This window comes from Ochlerotatus camptorhynchus, unplaced genomic scaffold (assembly GCF_037179485.1).
Source record: "Ochlerotatus camptorhynchus isolate MF236.1 unplaced genomic scaffold, CSIRO-AGI_Acam_v1.1 ptg000346l, whole genome shotgun sequence".
Classification (NCBI taxonomy): domain Eukaryota; kingdom Metazoa; phylum Arthropoda; class Insecta; order Diptera; family Culicidae; genus Ochlerotatus; species Ochlerotatus camptorhynchus.
This window is the reverse complement of record NW_027040834.1, coordinates 97884-118486: the sequence shown is the minus strand read 5'-3', so window position 1 is coordinate 118486 and position 20603 is coordinate 97884. Positions and strand designations below refer to the sequence as shown.

Here is a 20603-nt window from a genome sequence, read left to right as displayed (position 1 = left end):
AACACCCAGCCTCTTCGCGGACCACGGAGCACCACCGTTCCACTCACCGAACACTTTCCTGTCAGATTAGACCGCAAAATAAAAGAAAAAGGCCCTTTGGACCTAACAACCAGCATTATTCATCCTGTGCCGTCATTCTTCTAAACCAGCATAGCTCTCAAAATCTTACAAACTAAATTACCTTTTTTTATAGTTTTCTGGTTTCTGTTGGTTCAACTGAGAGTGGTCGGTACAAATTTTACTTAACGGTTAATTAACTTCACTCTTTTATTGTATACTAACTTCGTACTATTTACACGAACCTACAAAAAAAAAAGAACAGACAAACACTGAAATTAACACGTTTTCACTACCTCTGAATTACTGCAAAACACGCGCGCACATCTAGTCCGTTCTAGGATAAGTTGGAAAAAGATCTTTTCCGGGTAGAAGCTGAGCTGTGTATAGAAATTTTAAAATAATGTCCTTAATCTAGAACATTCCACTTTACATTTATTTTTTGTGTAGTGAAACACCTTGCTCGCAAGCCAACAAGTGAGTGCCACTGTTACCGCTGATTTAGTAAATAGTTTTAATCTGAAGGGCGTATTCGTTTTATACGATAATAAGCTTGTGGAGGAGCCTACAAGTAATAATTTGGAACCACTGGTTACAGTCTAGTGCACAAAATAAACTACGACAAATAAGTGGAAATTTGTGGCTAATTTATGTTATTGGTTAGCATTGTTTTCCCTATGTACGGATGATTGAAATCTATTTGAATAATTTCTGAGAAAATGTGTGTACTCCATTCATTCGTGTGTAGACTAACTAAAATTCCTAATCTTTAAAGACATGAAGAAATTGTCATCTGTAAGAAAGTAAAGAAGATTTTTTTTCTAATAAATTTTTTTTTTTTATTAAAATATTCACAATATTTATATCATTCACTAATGATAAAAATTACTTTTATCCAATCGAAAACAAAATCTAAATAAACAGCTTTATCTGTACAGTGTGTACAAATTTTCTAGAATACGTTTTCCCTCAAATCCAGTCGCAATTCTTACTATTAATTTGTCTAGATAACTAGGTCACTATATTTAATCATTTCGATTTGATTTACTTTTTTACAAAATATTATCGTGTCTCGAATACCTGTACATTGTTTTAAATTGATCAGTACTTACGACTTATATTTAGCTTTTTTGTGAAGATCCTATGTAATCCATTCAAGTACAAATTGTTCTCCGATCAATAAACTACATTTATATAATCTGCTTGGTCTCACACAAACAAAGGGAATCTTTTTTTTCTGCACGATACCCTGATTACCAATTTTAAACTATGACAGTAGAAAAACGACAATACAACACGTTCGCGTTATTTAAGTACATGTGCGATCAACGTTTGACGCTACGTAGGTTTCGTTCAATCCCTTTAGAAATGTATATGAATGTTTTTTTTTACAACATCCATACCATTAGTAAAAGGATTAATTTTCATATTTCCCGCTCAGCGGTGTAGTCTTACTATTTCAGATTCCATTGGACAACTTATTGCACTCGTTTCACAAATCTTGTTTTATCAACACTGTTGGAATTACACAACAAGTTTCACTTCAAACAAATTAATAATCTTTTGGTTGCAGCTTTCTTTGAAGATCTTATCACAATGGAGGTTCTGGGCTAACAAGTAAAATGCCATTCCATTTGCTTTGTATTCTGTTGGGTTTATTTGTCAATTGCATCTCTTGCCTTAAGCACTACTTTATACCAAGGCTGCAGGGATAGGATCCAAATTAATTACAAATACACAAGATCCTTGTCGCTTTGGTAGTTAAGTAGGGTGCTCTGCTTTCGCAACAAGATAATGTTGCAATTCTAGAAACAATATGTTCGATTAGGTGGACACATTACCAAGGTATCTTCTGCTTCACTGATGGTCGGTTCTTTATGTTTCAATATGGACTGAGGCTGCAGTGGGGTGGATTGTGTTTGCTTGAATGGAGCGGACTGCTGACCTGAAACCGGATGTCATCCATAGTAGAACTGAGTGTTTGCTGCCCCTCTGCTGAGGCTGCGAGGGGTGTTTCCCTCGAGGTCGCTGGACGGTCGTCTTAGAGTTTGCGATTGCCCTATCACCGAGCCAGCTCCTCCTAAAAATACTGGAGGGAGCTGGTGGTGAGGCCGAGGCAGGGTACTCATGGCTGCAATTGGAGTACGGATGCCACCTGCAATGATAATAAAATTGACACATAATCAAACACCGAATTTCAGAATGAAGAAGCGTAAACATAAGTTTATAGATATACGTATTTGGTCATGACATTTCACGATTTTGCAAAACGAATGTAATCACATTATATATGAAAAACGTACTCAAAACTAAGCTCTTTCACTCAACTCGGGACAATGATTTATGATCAAAACAAAAAAGTCTAAATAATGCAAGAATGCAGGACCCCTAGGAGTAAGACTGACACATGGAATATCTCGTGATCCTGGCCATATAAATGGTTAAACAATTGACATACATGATTGTAGAACCCCGTTGTACTAATTTTATCCAGTACCGCAAACGATGTATTAGATGAAAGAGTACAACGGTACTAAGTACAATAATATCTGTTATAAGAATTAGTCTCATCGGGAAAGTTGTGCAGTGGTACGAGGCCATTAGTTTACACGGCCGTTGAATCCGATTATTTTTTTGAATTCCGATTACTCAAATTCGCGAAAACGCCTCACGTCACTCATACATAGAGTAATTTTTTCTGGAAGAAAATTTAAATCAGTCTGCGTTTTTCGAATTTGAGTAAACGGAACTCAAATTTGAGTTGGATTCAAGGATTTTGTAGAGGACAGCAGATTAAAATTTCATCACTAGGTGGTATGCAAGTCATTTGCATATATAAGTTATACACGGCCGATGAGAGTACCAAATGCGTCGAAAAAGTTCAAAAAGTGGGGTTACTCAATCAGTGAGTAAATTTTTTTTATAGATTTTCAAGGAAATACTTGTTTAATATGAGGTAATCGAGATATATTTCACTCCCCTTCTCCCATCCTCCGGAATCACGGACAACCCAAGCGCCCATCTGATGCAATTTTACCCATAATAAGATTAAAAATATTTCATACATACGAATTAAGAAAAAAAAATGTAAATCAATAAAATTGTGATTCAAGTCATCGATCATAAGTTCCGGGTATATGTATCCCTCAAAAGTTTGGGATCACCCTCAAAACTAAACCTTTACATGATTTTTGTTCATATTTATGCCAGTTTCCGTCAAATTTTACATATGCGGTAACTCATCATTTTATTCTTTCATTTATCTCACTAAAATTTTACCTAAACTGACAACAGTAACACACCCCAATCTTATGTTCGATTAGTTGAAACAATATTTTATTGATTCACAATATTTTCAAAAAAAAAAAAATACAACAGATTTTTACTATAGTTCCTGGATGGGAATAGAATAAGGGTTGTACTACCACTTTCACATCGAAATTTTACCGACCCAATTCTTAGAAAATCCGTCATGATTATTCAGTATGAATTTTGGAAAATAATTCAATGTTAGGTGAAGTTTTAGTGCACAAAATTTGAAAAATATGTTGAGTCAAATACCTACGAAGTAAGTTTCACTCAAGCCCTTTTAAATGACCTTTAGAGAATCAAAATTGGACGTAAAATGGAAGAGATAGCATTTGCATGTTTTTTTTGAGCGATCCCAATTTTTTTATAGTTTTAAGGTGATACTCTAAGGAAGCCTGTGCTGTGCTGTGCTACTAAAAACAGAGAGTAGCAATTTCAAATTTGTATGTTTTGTGGAAGCTGCCATTTGTGGCTTTGAAGTTTCACGCTAAGGCTTCCTAAGAGTATCACCTTAAGGTTGGAAATATAGAGCATCTGTTTTCTCTTTTTGTTTGCATTTCACCTCAGCATCGCTGAAAATTTGATATGCCTTTCTCAAACAAGTCTAATATTCAATTGAGTATATTGTTCGAATGAAACATTGTTCATTGATCAACTAGCCTGTGACGAACTAGCCCATTCATGTATAAAATATTAAAATGCATAGGGATATGAGCTATAAACATTTGCATGTTTTTTGGGGGTAACCCCAAACTTTTGATCAAGAGTGTATCAATCAAATGTGACAAAATTGTAATTTTATAGAATTTCTTGGCAATTCTTTGCAATAGTTTTAAAACGCTAATTTTAAATATTTATAACTCAGACTAAAGCATCGAATTTTTGATGGATGTTATTTCCATATAACAACGACCGACATGGGACTAGTTGATTAACAATTTACAATTTATACAATTTTTATTATACAATTTATTTATTTCATCAACCGATGTAGACTAGTACAAATACATATACAAATTTGTTTTTCTTAAGAATATTAAAAAATATATTGTCAGCTATTATATTTTTACTTCCTACGAGTTATGATTCCGTATGGAGTTAAAATATTGTTTTAGTTTATGCCGAGACATTGAAAAGTCAATGGTTTCGCAGTATTGATTGTAAGACGCCATCATGCGATTTAATGGCCCAAATTTTGCATAATTTGTGCGATGATGGGTTACGGCAAATAAATTTCGATTTCTGAGTTGTCGAGTAGGTACATAAAAATTTAATTTTGATAAAAGTTCTGCTGAGTTAATGCGCTGCGAAACGATATCGTTTACAAACGAAACCATTGCATATTCACGACGCTCTTTTAATGTTTGTATGTTTATAAGCATGCAGCGTGCTTCATATGATGGAAGAGGAAATGATGTCCAACCTAATTTACGAAGGGCATATAATAGAAATTGCTTTTGTACTGATTCTAATCTTTCTTCGTGCGTGATTGAAAATGGAGACCATACAATGCTGCAATATTCCAGTATTGACCTCACATAGGCAATATATAGTGTTTTAATTGTGTATGGGTCCTGAAAGTTATAGCAAAAGCGCTTGATAAAGCCTAGCATGTTATTTGCCCTGTGAATAATTGTATTGTAATGGTCTATGAAAGTTAGTTTGGAGTCTAAGATAATCCCTAAATCCCTGACTCTTTCACATTTTTCTACATTCTGATTTCCTAATGCAATTGAAATGTTTGATGGTGTTCTTTTTCTGCTAAATGATATTAAGTTGCATTTTTTTACATTCAGTTCTAATAGGCTTTTTTTACACCATGTGTAGAATATGTGTATTTCACTCTGGAATATATTGATGTCTTCATCATTTTTTATTTCCAAAAAGAGCTTCATGTCGTCGGCATAGATTAGCAATTTTATTTTTTTGAGAATGAAGGAAATGTCGTTTACGTACAGAATAAAAAGAAGAGGTCCCAGATGAGAGCCTTGCGGGACTCCTGAGGTGACTTGAATTGGGGTCGATTTCTTTCCGTTGAATTTAATTATTTGTTGGCGGTTAGTTAAATATGATTCAAGCCATTTCAGGAGTCCTGGCTCAATTCCAATTTTTTTCAATTTGAAAAGAAGCATTGGTATGTCAATTCGGTCAAATGCCTTGCTAAAGTCTGTATAGAGAGCTTCTACGTGGTTTCCATTATCCATTGCATTTAATGAATAGTCTATAAATTCAAGTAAATTTGTCGAGGTCGAACGTCCTTTAAAGAAGCCGTGTTGCATGTCAGTAATTCTATTTTTGGTTTGAAGAAATAATTTTTCATTTACAATTGCCTCGAAAAGCTTTGGAATGCAAGAGATAATGGCTATTCCACGATAATTACGTACGTCAGATTTTCGGCCAGATTTAAAAATAGGTACTAAAAATGAGCTTTTCCATATTTTTGGGAAGGTTCCGGATTCCAGTGACATATTAAAAAGCCAAAACAATGGAGCAGTGAGTTCCATTGCTAGACTTTTTAAAAATACTGGAGGAATTCCGTCAGGTCCAGGACCTTTTGAGGCGTCTAAATTCTTTAAAGCCTGCAAAATATCCTGCACTTGAAGTTGATTGACGCCAATGTCCCTTGAAAATTCTGGATGAAAAAGGCATGACAGCCTTTCCGCCATATAAAATATTCATAAAATAGTAAAATATTTTGAGTTGATTTTAATTCCCACCAGTATTTTGTTCTAAAAACTAACCAACAGTCCCTCTCTTAATTTTTTAAAACAGAAATTCCCCAACTGGGAGTTTAACTTATTTATTATTACATTAATTAATACCAAGTTAATAATTAATAAATTAACAATTATATAATACATACCCTTCTCAAAACAACATATTTGTCCATCAAACTGATGGAAATGTCATTATTTGCTTACCATCTATCTAGATGAAAGATTATGGTAACATCCTCGAAAAATTTTCTCTCTGGTTTTATTTTAGAAACCTGTAGGGATCAATTGTGTCCAGATTACCCTAATGATTCCCGAATATTTTATCCCGTGCAGTGTGAATGTCATCAAAAATGGATCAAGTACCCCCAATTATTGAAAATGCGTTCTCGGTATCTTTCTGAATTACGAATTTTTGAGAAATCATTTATCTCGTTGAAGGCTTGAACGCATTTATACTGTTTCATAAAGAGTTTACCTTAACCCAAAACAGGGGATCCCCCTATTATTCTATAATTGAACTTTCATTTTGCTACATTTCTATTCAAAACCCTAGTAGTTACTGATACACAAAGTGGTATCGGTCACATGCTTACCTATGCTGTGGCTAAACTGAGATGGTATGATATTGATTGGTCCGCTCAGATAGCCAGCGGGTGGAGTGGTGTTCATCATTGCGCCCATCGAACATGGTGGCACCAGCATTGTGGTTGAGGTATGTGATATATTAGATGGTCCCAGATTTCCGTACGGTCCTGGTGAGGGAGTGTATGCCCCGTAGCTCTGCAGAAAGAAACTCTATTAGAATAGTGCAATCCATGGATAATCGAGCATTCCGCTGAACATAAGGTGCGAAAGTACATGTAAGCCAGTCATTCCTTATTAATACTCATACTTATTGGACTAGACTTGTTCCCTTGTAATAGAAAACATATTTTAATTGAGAACTTCAAACAACATGTCATACAAGTAAATACATTTCGCATAATGGACCTTTTTCATAATGTCGCGTTGTGGATATTTCTTCTTCGACAATTGAAAAGGGCGGATCAACATTTGCAAACAAAAATTGAAATATACTTTTCTCGTGAAACGAAGCTTGTCTTCCCAAACCAACAACACCATCGGGTAGGGTAAATTCTGGAAGGAAGGAGGTGCTAGTAGCTTGTGCTATTCATCCCTATATTACCGATTTTGTGCTATTCATCCCTATATTACAGGCAGGGATCGGGTGCTACTCAATTTTTTGCGAGAAAACACACGCTGTTGCGAGACTGCACTTTCTTTCCAAAGAGACGTGAAAGAGCATTTTAAATCGTGCAGCACATTTCATTCTTCTTGTGTTGGAGAGCTGCCGCTCCAACGGTGTTAAGTTTCTTTCTCTCTCTCTCTCTCTCTCTTTCTTTTTGTTTTTCCGACAGTGTACTTTCTCTATAACTGTAGCGTTGTAGGATAGCTAGCATCAGTGCTGTTAATTTTCATATCATTCGATTGCGACAACTATTAAATCGATTCTGTGAAAAAAATTCTCGTGCCCATCATTTGAAGAGCCCCTTTCTCATTCGAAGCTCATTGTCACTGTCAATTGAGTCACCCACTATGATTTGGTATACGACAGTGGAGTGTGGAAGAAACCCAGCAAAATGGTCCCGAAAAGACAAGTCGACCCGATGTTGGATCAATGTAAGGCTAATTTAAGGTCGATGTCGACCCAATGTCGTGTTGTTGTCGGGTCAATTTGGGGTTTATGTCGGGTCAAAATCGGGTTGGGGTTTGATAGAAGTCAGGTTGGTGTCGGGCTGGCTTAGATTTTTCGTGAAGAAAATTACACATCGATCTTAAAAAAATCTCTTTAGAAAAAGCATCAAAATTTGCATTTTCCTACGCTTTTAAATACCATACAGTCACTGCAACATTTATTATATGAGTGTAAACATATTCTGCACCCAGCCTAAAATATGCAGCCATTCTTGTAAATCTCTAAGCCACGTCTCTCCCGATTGAAAAGTGCTACTCCCGTCATAACACTGTGCACTACTCGATTGTGCTATACGCAAGCATCACCTGAGCTGTCCAACTACTCTCTCCTACTCAATGCTACTTTATAGGACATTTTAAAATCTATATATTTTGTATTTCCTTTCCTGAGTTAAACTGTAGAATATACGTATACACGTCACGTGTTTATTTAAACAAATTATCTATTATTTCTCAAGACATTCTATTTATCTATGCAATTTTTGTGAATAAAGTTAATGTGTATATATGTCTGCTAATTACGATAACGCGTGACTACCCATCCTATAGTTCATACCCGAATTCAGAAAACGAATGAGCAAACTATACTGGACAACTTTTCCGAAGACTGCAAATGAATTTCACTTTATGTGCAGTCGATTTATGTGTTTCAGAAAATGTCTATTAAGCACAACCCGCACTTAGTATTTCTTAATCTAGCGCAGTTTAGCACCAAATGAAATGTTTTTATTACTGATGGCTTACAAATTTATTTACCTTTTCGTACGTACCGTAAGATTTGATAAAAAGAAACCAATCGTTGAGATATTGCCAAAAGTCTAACACTGCTTCTTGACGCCAAACTCGGCCTACGGATTCTAAACTCGGCCTAACGCATTAAAACGCCATTGAAACGCCAATGAATTCACTTCGGCCTATCGGATGAAGATAACAATTGATTCGGTCGGAGCGCTTCTTTTGTTTTTGGGAATAATGGGTGCAAACCTTCATATCACGCGTTCTCATTGACTTCGTTCGGTAGCTTATTAACTAAAGTATTGTACCAAACGTATTATTGACTTGTTAACTCTGAAATCATGGATTTATTTGATGTTTTCTGCTCGATGGCCCAAAATGGGCGATAGGCCGAAGTAGCTGTCTACCCTATAAGAATTTAATTCCATTGTGTTTTGTCTCTCTTTATTAGTTTTTATTTGTCTTGTTCCTCCGTCTTGAAAAGTCTCGCCCAATCGCTACTAGATTTGATCGTTTTGAGCAACAATAAAAAATATATGTATAAGGCGTGGATCGATTGGCACGAAACTTTGAAGTTTTTAATGTTAACCTTAAATACGATATTCTACCAATTTGGTTCACTTCCATCACTTGCACTCATTTAGTCATAAGTAATTTATTTCAAACGGGTACCATTATTTGATCATAGTTGGGTAATATTTTATTTGTGATGCATCGTTATTTATTCTAAACAACCAAGAATGCTTTGCTTTCAGCAAAACATAAATACTTCTTTTGAGTTTTTCCTTCTTTATAACATCCCTACAACATTATTTTTTCTCTGTAGATGTTTTATAGATGTGGAATATTCATAATAATATAACCAACTAGTTGTCAGGAATGTATACTAAAGAATTTAGTTTTATAGCAGTGCCCCTAGTAATTATTTCGGGAATGTTTTGTATGCAGTTTTATGTGAAAGTGCTACTTTTCCACTACTGAAAGTTTCATCACGACTCGTGCTGATTAAACCGCTATGTGCGCGACAGAGTACCTGGTTAGCCAGATCCCATTTGAATAACACGATGTGAAAAAAAGCAAAAACATTCGTTGCGCACATAAGGGTTGAAAAAATGTGCCTGATGGAACTTTCATGAAAGAAGAAAAAACGTAAGTTACTCGTAAATAAAGAAAAAAAATTCTCCTCGCGTTTCTTCAAAAATCTGCTTAAATATAAGGATAATCGACGAAAATTTAACCCGTTCTGAAGGGACCTACGTTTTTGCAAATATAAGTGAACGAATTTTAAATTTTGAGACGAAATCTAATATGAAAGTGTATTCTACAAGTTACAGTTTTCATTTGTAACTGATACTTTGAATCTTTTTGTATCTAATAAACGCATAGATCGTATGTATTGCTTTGGTGCTTCGGAAATTTCAGTCAGTCAGTCAGAATTATATGAGGAAAGGGTGGAATAGACAAACGTAAATCTAGACTATCATGTGAAAAGGGCCACACAACACAACAACACACTTAGTTTTTTTTTTCTATCGAGCTCGGCTGTGCAAATCTCGGCAAAAATAAGTTTCGCTGAGATCTCAGTAAAAGTGACATTTTATTGCTCAAATGTCTCAGACAATGCTAAGTTGAATCTCAGCAAACAAATAAAATACTTTGAAGTCATTGTTTACATTTGGCTCATTGGCCCTTTTCACATGTTTGTATTTAATTATTACTTCAAACGCATATTTCTCGTTGTTCTTGTTTTTGAATAAAGGCTAATTTATTCTGCGTTCTAATCCATACGTCATTATTCCTATGAGGTCCAGTCTTACCACATTACTCGATTTGACAAACCCATATGGAATGGCTCTTTGATATTGCGGTATACATACAAGGAATTTCATCAGGTGGAACGGTGGCTTACGAATTCAACCAGAATGTGAGGAATCTACTTACATCACTTCTGGAAACGCTCGGCACCGGCAGTGGAGTTTGTAAATCGATATCCGCATCTATTTCCGATATATCGTCGGTGAAGCCATTTGGGAGCGTCGTTTCACCTGTGTTTGATGTCTGGAATTTATCGGTTTCCTTTCCGGTGCGGCGTTTCCGCACCGCTACTCGTCCAATCACTATCGAAAGGCAAAGAATGATTGCAACTGCCACCGCCACAATCAGGTAGATGTAGAACTTCTCCTGGTGCTCTGTAACAAAGAAAAAAATCATTTTGCATTTCATTTATCAAATCAGGTGTGGCTGCAACATGGTGCATTCTATCATTCTGATAGTCTTCTTGGCTTTCAATGCATACATCACGCTACCGGTGGATTTCAATCCGTGGTTCTCCCTTTGATAGACAGTAGCAATTTGTTTAATAACAATTGAAGTGCATTAGCATTTATTACATGCTATACTGGGGTAATCCAATAATGATTTAGTTCAACACGTAATTTAATTACGAATTGTAAATGCTAGGGTGTTTTTAAATATTCAATTTATAAGACCCTACTCAATCGATTCCAAATTAGGTTTCCCAAAATTTGAGCTCATTTGGTTTCGACTCATAGTACACTGACCCTTTTATGAAACTCAAATGGTAATTACTACGGAAAAAGTGAACATTTTGTTCCCCTCGTCCTAACCTCTCATCATAACGATTCACGCGTAAACTTCCTACTCGGTTTTCATAAACTACGTACAACTATCCCACGAAGTACGTGTTCTTCTCTTCACTTCACATGGACATGGAACAGAAGGCTAGCTTTTTCTAAGGCCTTAAGGTTGTTTAGTTCACTGGGCAGACCTTTCATGGCAACCTTGAACACACGTTCATTTTTGGTGTCGTAAGTTAAAAATTGGTGCTGCTTCTCAGTAAGATACTTTAGAAGACGTTTGAATCCGTCCAAGGTTTCAACCAATACACGACATTCACCCCGACGACCAATTTGAAGTGAAAACGTTAATTTAACGAAGTTCAAAAGTTCTGTGCTTGAGCATCTCAAATTGATTGCTCAAATAAATTTCAGCAGACGGGTCAAGAGATTACACTTTTCTTTTGCGTTTAGGTGCCATGGTGGCCGTAAAATGTTTTTTTCAAATCGACTTCCAAGCAGATTACTATAAGAATCTGAAGGATGATTTTTCCAAATCGATATCCAAGCAGGATTACCTTGGTTTGGGTCAAAACAAGGATCGAAGAGGAATAATAAATTAGACATTTATATGTTTTTCTCCAAATTAATTTCCAATCAGATTGCTATACAAATCCGAAGGATCGAAGATGAATTTTCCAAGTCGAGGTCCAAGCAGGATTACCTCGAGTAGGGTCCAAACAATGATCGAAGAGGAATAAGAGTCGAACAAGGTAGACCATTTGTAGGTAATATTGAACACTGAAAAGTGCTGTTTAAATTTATTGTAGCTTTAGGTAGCTGTGCCACTTCCTTCAGCAAAAAAGAAAATAGATCCGCACGGCAAGAGAGCACGATGCGGACTGACCATGCTCGTGTAATTTTAAACTAAATATGACGTAAATAACACAATTGTAAACATGGTGAATTCCTCTACCTTTTTATACACTATTTCTTGAAAATCTATATTATTTTCGCAAGAATTTTCGTAACTGTGAGCACATCATAAGTCACATACAATTACGTGAAGTTTTAAAACGTACTCTATTTGACCATAACATAATATAAAATTACCGAAGAGTTCTCATGTTTACTATCTCCGGAACGAATGAAACTACATCTAGCATTAGGTCCTGGTTTCATAAATGAATAAGTCAATATATCTAAGTATGAAACTATTATTTCTATCCCAAATATTTACCAAATATTTTTAATTCACGTTTGAAAATTTCAAATGCAATTTTCTGGGAATGAGTATATTTTAATATCAGATTACAGTTTACAGTGTTGCTAAATATAAATTTTATATAGCGACTGAAAACTTCAAAAGTATTTTTTTAAAGTAGATACAATCGAATCGAATATCATCGTGATCCATAGCCTTTTTTACATTTTGGAAAACTTGGTAGATAGCATTTTGAAAAATAAAATAAAATTATAAGAAAAATATTTTAAATTTTTTTAACGCATTTTCTTAAGCAATAAAATATATATCTTCGCCTATTTATTCTATGGCTTCGTTTTTTAAATTGAAATATTCTCATTCCGAGAAAATTGCGTTCGATGTTTTCAAACGTGAATTAAAAATATTTGGCAATACTGTATAGAAATAAAAGATGCATATTTAGATTTATTGACTAATTCTCTTTTGAAAATAATACCTCATGCTATGTGTAGCTTCATTCGTTCCGGAGATATTAACAAAAGAATGTAGTGCTTTCTTGAAAATCACGAAAAATAGAAAATATTTGCAGTGACCAAGGTGCACTCCGTGTGCTAATCGGAGTGTCAACATTGGGATTTTTTTTTTTAATTTGAAATTTCCCTTCCAAATTTGGCCAACATCGGTAGAGGTCAATTTTACTTTAGTATTTTTTGTCGGTCACTTGGCGTGGAATGACCCATTAACATTTCCACAGGAATCAAAGAACAACACTGATTTCCATGGATTTTTGATATCTTTTTGTAATATTTTTAGAAAAAACAAAACGTTTCAGAAAGAAATCGATTTTTTGCGATATTAGCTTCCTCAAAAAACATTGGAAAAACTATATCGAAAGTCTATAAAATAAATGTCTTCATTTTCGTTGAACGCAAAAAACCGCAGAACGACCATTCAGTTTTGATTTGAGTCTAACTTTTTTTCATGCGAGATACGGACCATGCTCTTATTATGTAAGATTTTTCTAGCGATGTGGAACATGTTCCGTATTCTTCGGCATGTCTGAGATTCCTTGCTTACCTTATAAGAAAACGTAACCCAACAAACATTGCATGTTGAATAAGAGCTTATTCAGGCAAAAACAAGCTTCTTCAGCTTAAAAATAGCTTATTCAGCTGTTGATCAACTCTAATTGTTTGTTGGGAATACAATTTATTTTAACGATCTTCCGTAATAGTACATGGTTCCATATATATTTTTTACATTTTCTTAAGAATCTAAGGAAAACATCGATTATCTCAAAATTGTTGATATTTTATTCCAATTAATCGTTAAAAAACAAAATAGTACAGGGTTTTTGGGCTTTGATCTTCCTGTTAACTTGTTTATAAAACAAATTTCCTTGCAAACCTGATTTAATTATAGTGTTATTTGAAATCTCCGAACTTACCTTTTTTTCCGATCCAATGGTATAATATTCCATGCGTCAATTATGCACATAAAAGATACTAGGCAACGTTTTTTTGTACTGATAACAAGGAATCAAAAATATCTTCAAATGATAAAATGACAAGCGATCAACGAACCAAATGCTATGTCAGAAGTCGAAAGCAATAATGATATAATCTTCTTCCTTTTTTTCATGACAAGCAGCCCGTGCGACGCAGCTTACTCGGGTGGTAAAAGGAAACGAGCAAATTGTTGGCAAGCAGCTTCACGTAAAGTCGAAGATGATACACGTGTGTTGATGGGAATTTTATTTAAGTCTTTTCTCGATTCAGATCAAGCTATGTCCTCATCCAAGTATATTGCAACAAAGCAGGCAAGCAATATATCATTATCCTTCTACCACTGCGATCGAGCTATGTTACAGAACGAGTTTGTCATGGTAGTCGTAGCAACCGTTTTTTATGTGTTTGGATTCGCAGACTGATAATATTGATTATTCGGGCCACCCTTAGCTCAATCGGTAAAGGCGCAGCTACAAAGCAAAACCATGATTGGGTGGCTGGGTTTGAATAATACTAATTCAAAAGGGGTACAGGCTTAGAATGTTTTCAGTTAACAACTGTGGAAGTGCTTAAAACGAACATGGAGAAGTTGTGAGTTTGTGTCCAGTGGGGACGTAATAAAGCCAAACAAGAAGAAGAAAAAAGAAGAATATTCATTGGATCAGATAATTTCACATTTTTTTATTACGCAACTCTCCACGCTTCAGACAACAATTTTGCAATTAAGCGATCAATTCCCTAATTTAATTATCACTTGGTATCAATTAATTGTCCTGTGAAATATTCTTTTTTTCAATTTTCCACATCAGCCCAGCCTTACTTTAAACGAACGTACATGCTTGTTCCACATGGAAACGATTGTTAAAGCACTTATTCCAAAGTCTTGAATCATTGGCACCATCATCATCAGAACCCACATTACGGTAAGTTTCTAAATCTACTGTATCCATCGTGCATTTTGACGACGCATCCGTTGTGCTGGTAGCGAAAACTTTTGCCCGTGGTGAAGTTTTCACAATATACTTCCAGGTCGCACGAAAAGAAGTGTTTTCCACGGAGTGGAAACTCGGAGGCTCTGAAATGATAAAATTCCACTCCCGAATTATCAACCTTCCGTTTAGATGGTTGCTTCTGGGGTGCAGAAAACGCACCAAACTGGGTGGGATGAAAACGACAATTTAGGAGTCGAAGAAGACGAAGATGATTCAGATATTCGCACGCTTTCTTCGTCTTTCTGTTGAGCAAACAATGACGATGCACAATTTTGCGTGCCTATCCAGCGTGCTCGGAAAGCTGAAAGAATTTATAGCAATGTTCTTTGAAAATTCGTAAATGAAAAAGTTTGTGTAGGAAGAACTTTTCAGCAGAGTAAATATCTGTTAAAGTAGTAAAGGAATTCTGGTGAGCGTGCCACGTTTTGAAAAGATTACAAAACAAGTTGTTTATGGACTGTTGGAAGGCATTCAATTTTGCATGCTATGTTTGAAAAGAAAGAGTCCTCAGAAATAATAGATGGAAGATCAAAGGATACTAGGTCTGTCAACATATAGATAATCTGAGACAAAGAATTACATTATTCTGAAGCATTCTGAATTGGCTAAGCAAAGTTCAGTACGCAAAGTAAGGGAATGTAAATGACGTAAATGGTAATGATTGCAAAGAAAATGATAATCAGAAAAATACACACACACACACATACACGCAAACATTAAGTATCGCCTTTCACTTCCTTTATCGCTTTTACCAGATGCTGCATTGTTAATTATGCTCCCTTTTTGATAAATATCCGTATTTTTTTATCAAGGAAGTACTCCAACTACCGAGCCTTTTTATATGCCTCGGATCAAGAGTGGTTGTTGGATCTCAAGCAGTGAAGGGGTTGTTCCTAGAATCCAATTATTCGACGCAATTACGTGACCCGTCAGGACAGAGTGCGTCTACATATTTTCACACTAATTGGCTTTTGCTGCCTTTCGAAAAATGAAGAAAAAGGATTTCAGAAAACAAGCAAAATTCAATTGTGAAGGGGTTATTTGATTCCAGGGCATGATTGCGTTTTTCTTGAAGATGATTTTAGGAGTATCTGACTTTTGATATGTCATCAGGAAGCTGGAATTGTATATTAAACTAGTCCACTTAAGGTAAAAGTTCTAATTTTCACGGGCCAACCTCTAGATTTGTGCCTTTAGGTGAGAAAACCATTCTCTGAAAGTTTCAGCTCATTTAGTTTGAATTTTGTATGGGGATTTTGGATAAAATACATGAAAAAATTACGCTTTTACACTCTTTCGATCATAAAAAAGTTTCAAACAATGAATAACAACGTTGCTTAAGAGTGCATTATGAATCCGGTTAGGTTTATTGAGTTATTCGCTCTTGAATGTTTATGAAAATTTCAACCAAATCCCCTATAAAACATTAAACCAAAAGCACCAGTCCGTGTTACGTCAAAAACAGCTGAAACATTCAGAGAATTATCTCACATACTGACACTAGTGTGGATGTTGGCCTGTAGAAAATATGAACTTTTACTTTACTAGTGGTAATCTAGTTGATACGTTGCATAAACTACCTGTATTTTGTTGCAATATACGATCAAAATACACATACAAATCAAGAATGAATATATCCATAATTCTAACTTGAATCATGATGCTGATGATGCTGTCTTGAGAAAAGTTGTTTCTTATATATTAAGCTCCATGTGCTTAAATTCTTAGTTTGAAAGAGTTTACTGAACCAGTGCATGAAAGAGTGAAGAGATGTTATTTCCCATATGAACTTTAAACCAAAAGCTCCAGCTCGTGTAACATCCGAATGAGCTGAAAATTTCGAGATTGGTTTTCTTACCTAGTGGCACAAATGTGGGAGTTGGCCCGTTGAAAAAAAAAATAAGCAAATTTTCCATATTTATATATGAAAGATTTATGTGGGCTAGTCTATTTTATATAGTGGGGCAAAAGTTCAAGTCGTGTTCAAGTCCCATTCAAAATTGTCTAAAACGCTTTTATTTAATCTAAGCAATCATAAATAGAGCAGAATGTGACAAACACTTCGAAAAATTACGAACTTATTGCACAAACACTAATTTTGAGTGGATTTCGTTGCTCGTTAAGTTCTGACAATATCTGAGCACTGTGATGTGGTTTTTTTATGTCATGCATATCATCATGAGGTATTCAAAGATTTATACTTTAAAAACTTCTTAAAAGCTGCCATTACGTTTGCGAACTTTTGCCCCATTGCTGAGACAAACTCATGCCCCACCTGTCAAGAACACAGCAAATTCATTATGAATATCAGCGCGAAGATTTCTTTCTATTTCGAAAAACGTGTCGATATTCCTGGTACGATTAAACAGATCAAAATGCACGACGTAGCTTTCCATAAAATTTCCATTCTCAAATGAGCGAATTTGAGTACCGAGTTAGTTCTTGCTGTTTGTTAAAGTCACGAATTTGGAGTGGAATACCAGTAGAAACCCGCATCGGCCGTTTTATCCCAGGATGCATTTAAGACTGTTTTCCTTCCGGTGGGGCAATAGTTCGTTTTGAACACTCTTCCGAAAAAAATGATCTAGCTACGAATGGATCGAAAACGCATTAAAGTTCTGTAAGACAAAGTTGTAAACCTTAAATGAGGAATCCTGTGTATAAAATTAGTTTGGAGCGTAAGGTGATGGCATTTGGCGCAACTCCCGCAGATTGGCATACAGTACTAGACTGGCCCACAAAACTAAAAGTTCTAATTTTCAACGGGCACCTAGATTTGTGCCTTTATTCTCGATTTGATTCAGATTTTCAAAACTAGTAGTTCAGATTGCATCCAGTTAGTTTTATTGAGATATTCACTTTTGAATGTATATGAGCATTTTGTATATGAAAATTTCAACCAAATGTCCAATATGAACATTAAACCAAAAGCGCCAGCTCGTGTAACGTCAAAAAGAGCTGAAATATTCAGAGAGTGGTTATTGCACGAGGCTGGATGTTGGCCTGTGGAAAATATAAAATTTTATTTTTAGTGATAATCTAGCTTATGCAATCTGTATTTTGTTGCAATATACGAGAAGAATGTGCATAATTAATTAATGTCTCCATAATACTAACTGAAATCGTGATGCTGTCTTCAGCAATTTTTTTTCCTTATAATACGTGTGCTGAAATTCTGAGCTTAATCGAGTTTGCTGAACCAGTTCTATCCACGAAAGAGTGAAGGAATGTTATTTCTACATACATTTCAACCAATATCCCCATATACATTTTAAATCAAAAGCGCCAGCTCGTGTTACATTGGAATGAGCTGAAACTTTCAGAGAGTAGTTTTCTCACCTAATGGCACAAATCTAGGGGTTGGCCCGTTGAAAAAAAATGATAAAAATTTCCCCCATATAAATGTAAGCCAGTCTAATACCGTACTCGATTATGGGAAGGATGATTTGCTTGTAAACAGCAAGCTTATTTTTCAGGGACAGGGTGGTCTTCCTGCTGATAAGTGGATACAATGATCTTATCAAGATGTTGCACATGGTTTTCGTTTTGTCAACGTGCTTCCTAAAAAGCAACTCACTGTCAAGAGTCAATCCGAGGTAGACTGGACCATTCCACCACAGTGCCGTTTAGACAGATTTTGTTATTCTCAGACGGAGTAAATCTGGGGGATTTTGAGTGTGGAAAAAAAATATGACCTGGGTCTTCGTCACGTTGATACGGATCTTCCAGCTGTTGAAATATTCAGAGAGGACATCCAAGGCCCTCTGAAGTTTTGTAGTCAGAGCTCCGATGACCATACCCATGTAGACGATGGATGCGTCGTCTGCGAACAGAGACAACAAACCACCATCAGGGAGAGCCGGAAAATCGGAGATGAATAGATTGAACAGGATGGGCCCACGGATACTTCCTTGGGGCACACCTGCACCGATGTTGAAGGCATCCGACCTGGAACGTCCTATTTGATAGATAATTTTGTATGATCTTCACGAGGAAGATTGAACTTGTACACCAGGCCATTATGCAAGACATTGTCAAACACTTTTTCAACGTCTAACAATGCAATAGCAGATGTTTTAGAAACAGCCTTGTTCCGTCAAAGAATGTTTGTTACTCGGGTCAGTTGGTGTACGGTCGATCAACCTTTTTGAAAATCAAACTGCTCCTCGAGAAAGATGTTGTTTTCTTCGGCAGATGTTAGAAACCGGCTGTAGACTGCCCTTTCGAACAGCTTGGATAACCCTGAGTGTTGGCTGATGGGTTGGTAACTTGAAGGAGAGGAAGGATCCTTCCCAGATTTCCGGATGGGAAAGACTTTAGCTAACTTCCAGCACGAGGGGAAGTAGCCAAGTCAGAGTTACTGTTTGTGTTCCAGATTGAGGATATTGTCGAAACCTGAGGCGTTCATATTTATAGATCATTTGGGTTAGGCCAACAGTTCGTCAGCTGTTATATTTGGTTCCTCAGGAAAGATGTTGAGAATCTGATAGAGGTTGGTTGCGTTTTCAGCAACCGCAGCCTCGTGTGGACTTGTGCTGCTCTGTCCGAGATTATGGGAGCTGAAGAAGTGCTGACCTATCACTGCAGCCTTGTCTACAGGGGTTATCAAATGATCCACTGAATCGTCAGAACGATTCAGCGGTTTTTCTCTAGCTTGGTCAAATAAAGAGTCAACTTTTTTTTTGGAAAAGTGATAATAATACGCTTTTGATGCATATTTCAAAAGCGTGTTATATTCACTTTTCCAAATTTCTTTATGGGGATTTTTTTACTACCCATGGAACAGTGTCATCTGTGTGAAAAATAGCCTTGACATAATGGTTCATTCAAGTCCTTTATTCCAACTACTATAAATAGCTGTGGTCATATAGAGATTCCCACACAATTATTAATAATTATTTTCTATAATTACAAGTAGTAATCAAGAACTCACGTTTCCACAGGCAAATAGATAGTAAATATCAGCCTTGTTTTGGAACTTTTACTTTAAAATTTAATTGTTAACTAACTGTCCAATCAATAAAACATCATTCCCATACACTATACTTTCAACTATACTACCAAGAGAGTTAGTTACTTTGCCTTTCACGAGCTCAATTTCTGTACATGCCATGTATTTTGATGAAACTCGATTAGTGATTTCCTTCCTACAGACTACAAAAATAGAGCACCTTACACTGCAAAACATGCCTGATACCTGTACCACCTCTATGTATGCATTTTAATATTAACATTCGAAGTCCCTCCTTTATTGCATATTCTGCAAAAAAGATTTTTTTTTCATTAAAACGGCGGGAAATCCTGTTAATCTTAAGAGATGAACTAGCCTACGGCTAATTTTTTTTTATATCTTTATTAAGGAGACTTTCAGCCCTGGGCTGGTTCGTCTCCAACGGCTAAAAATCTCTAAAATAAAGAATTAAAAAGGATGTTAATCTAAAGGCGTATATAGAGGTACCAGATATGTTTTACACTTCACTGTCCTCTGCAATCAATTAATGGAAAGCAGTTTATGAATAATTTCCGACGGATGCCTCCACAAACAACAGTAGTGACATCTGTTGGCCGAATTCTATTTCCTTTTCCTTTGGTTCATTGACCGTTGACGTAAGTGGTTGAAGGTTAATCAAACATTCACGTAAAATCAAGGGAGGCTAAATCATCTTTCGTGCACCGGAAAGCACGTTTGATTCCTTTGTCTTTTGTGACTGAAGTTTGCGCCAAACGGGATGATTGATTGTGTTGGTCTC

At 35.9% G+C, this 20603-nt stretch overlaps 1 protein-coding gene across 1 annotated transcript in view; it reads right to left on the bottom strand.

Moving 5' to 3' along the window:
- Positions 1 to 925: 925 nt before the first annotated feature.
- Positions 926 to 20603, bottom strand: part of LOC135709032 (protein eva-1-like) — a 57406-nt gene continuing 37728 nt past the window's right edge. Inside the window, exons 5-7 of the mRNA XM_065231221.1 lie at positions 10515 to 10762; positions 6677 to 6863; positions 926 to 2212 (exon numbers count right to left, since the gene is read on the bottom strand). Of these exons, the coding sequence (XP_065087293.1) occupies positions 2016 to 2212; positions 6677 to 6863; positions 10515 to 10762 (632 nt within the window). The 3' untranslated portion in view covers positions 926 to 2015. The remainder of the gene's footprint in view (positions 2213 to 6676; positions 6864 to 10514; positions 10763 to 20603) is intronic.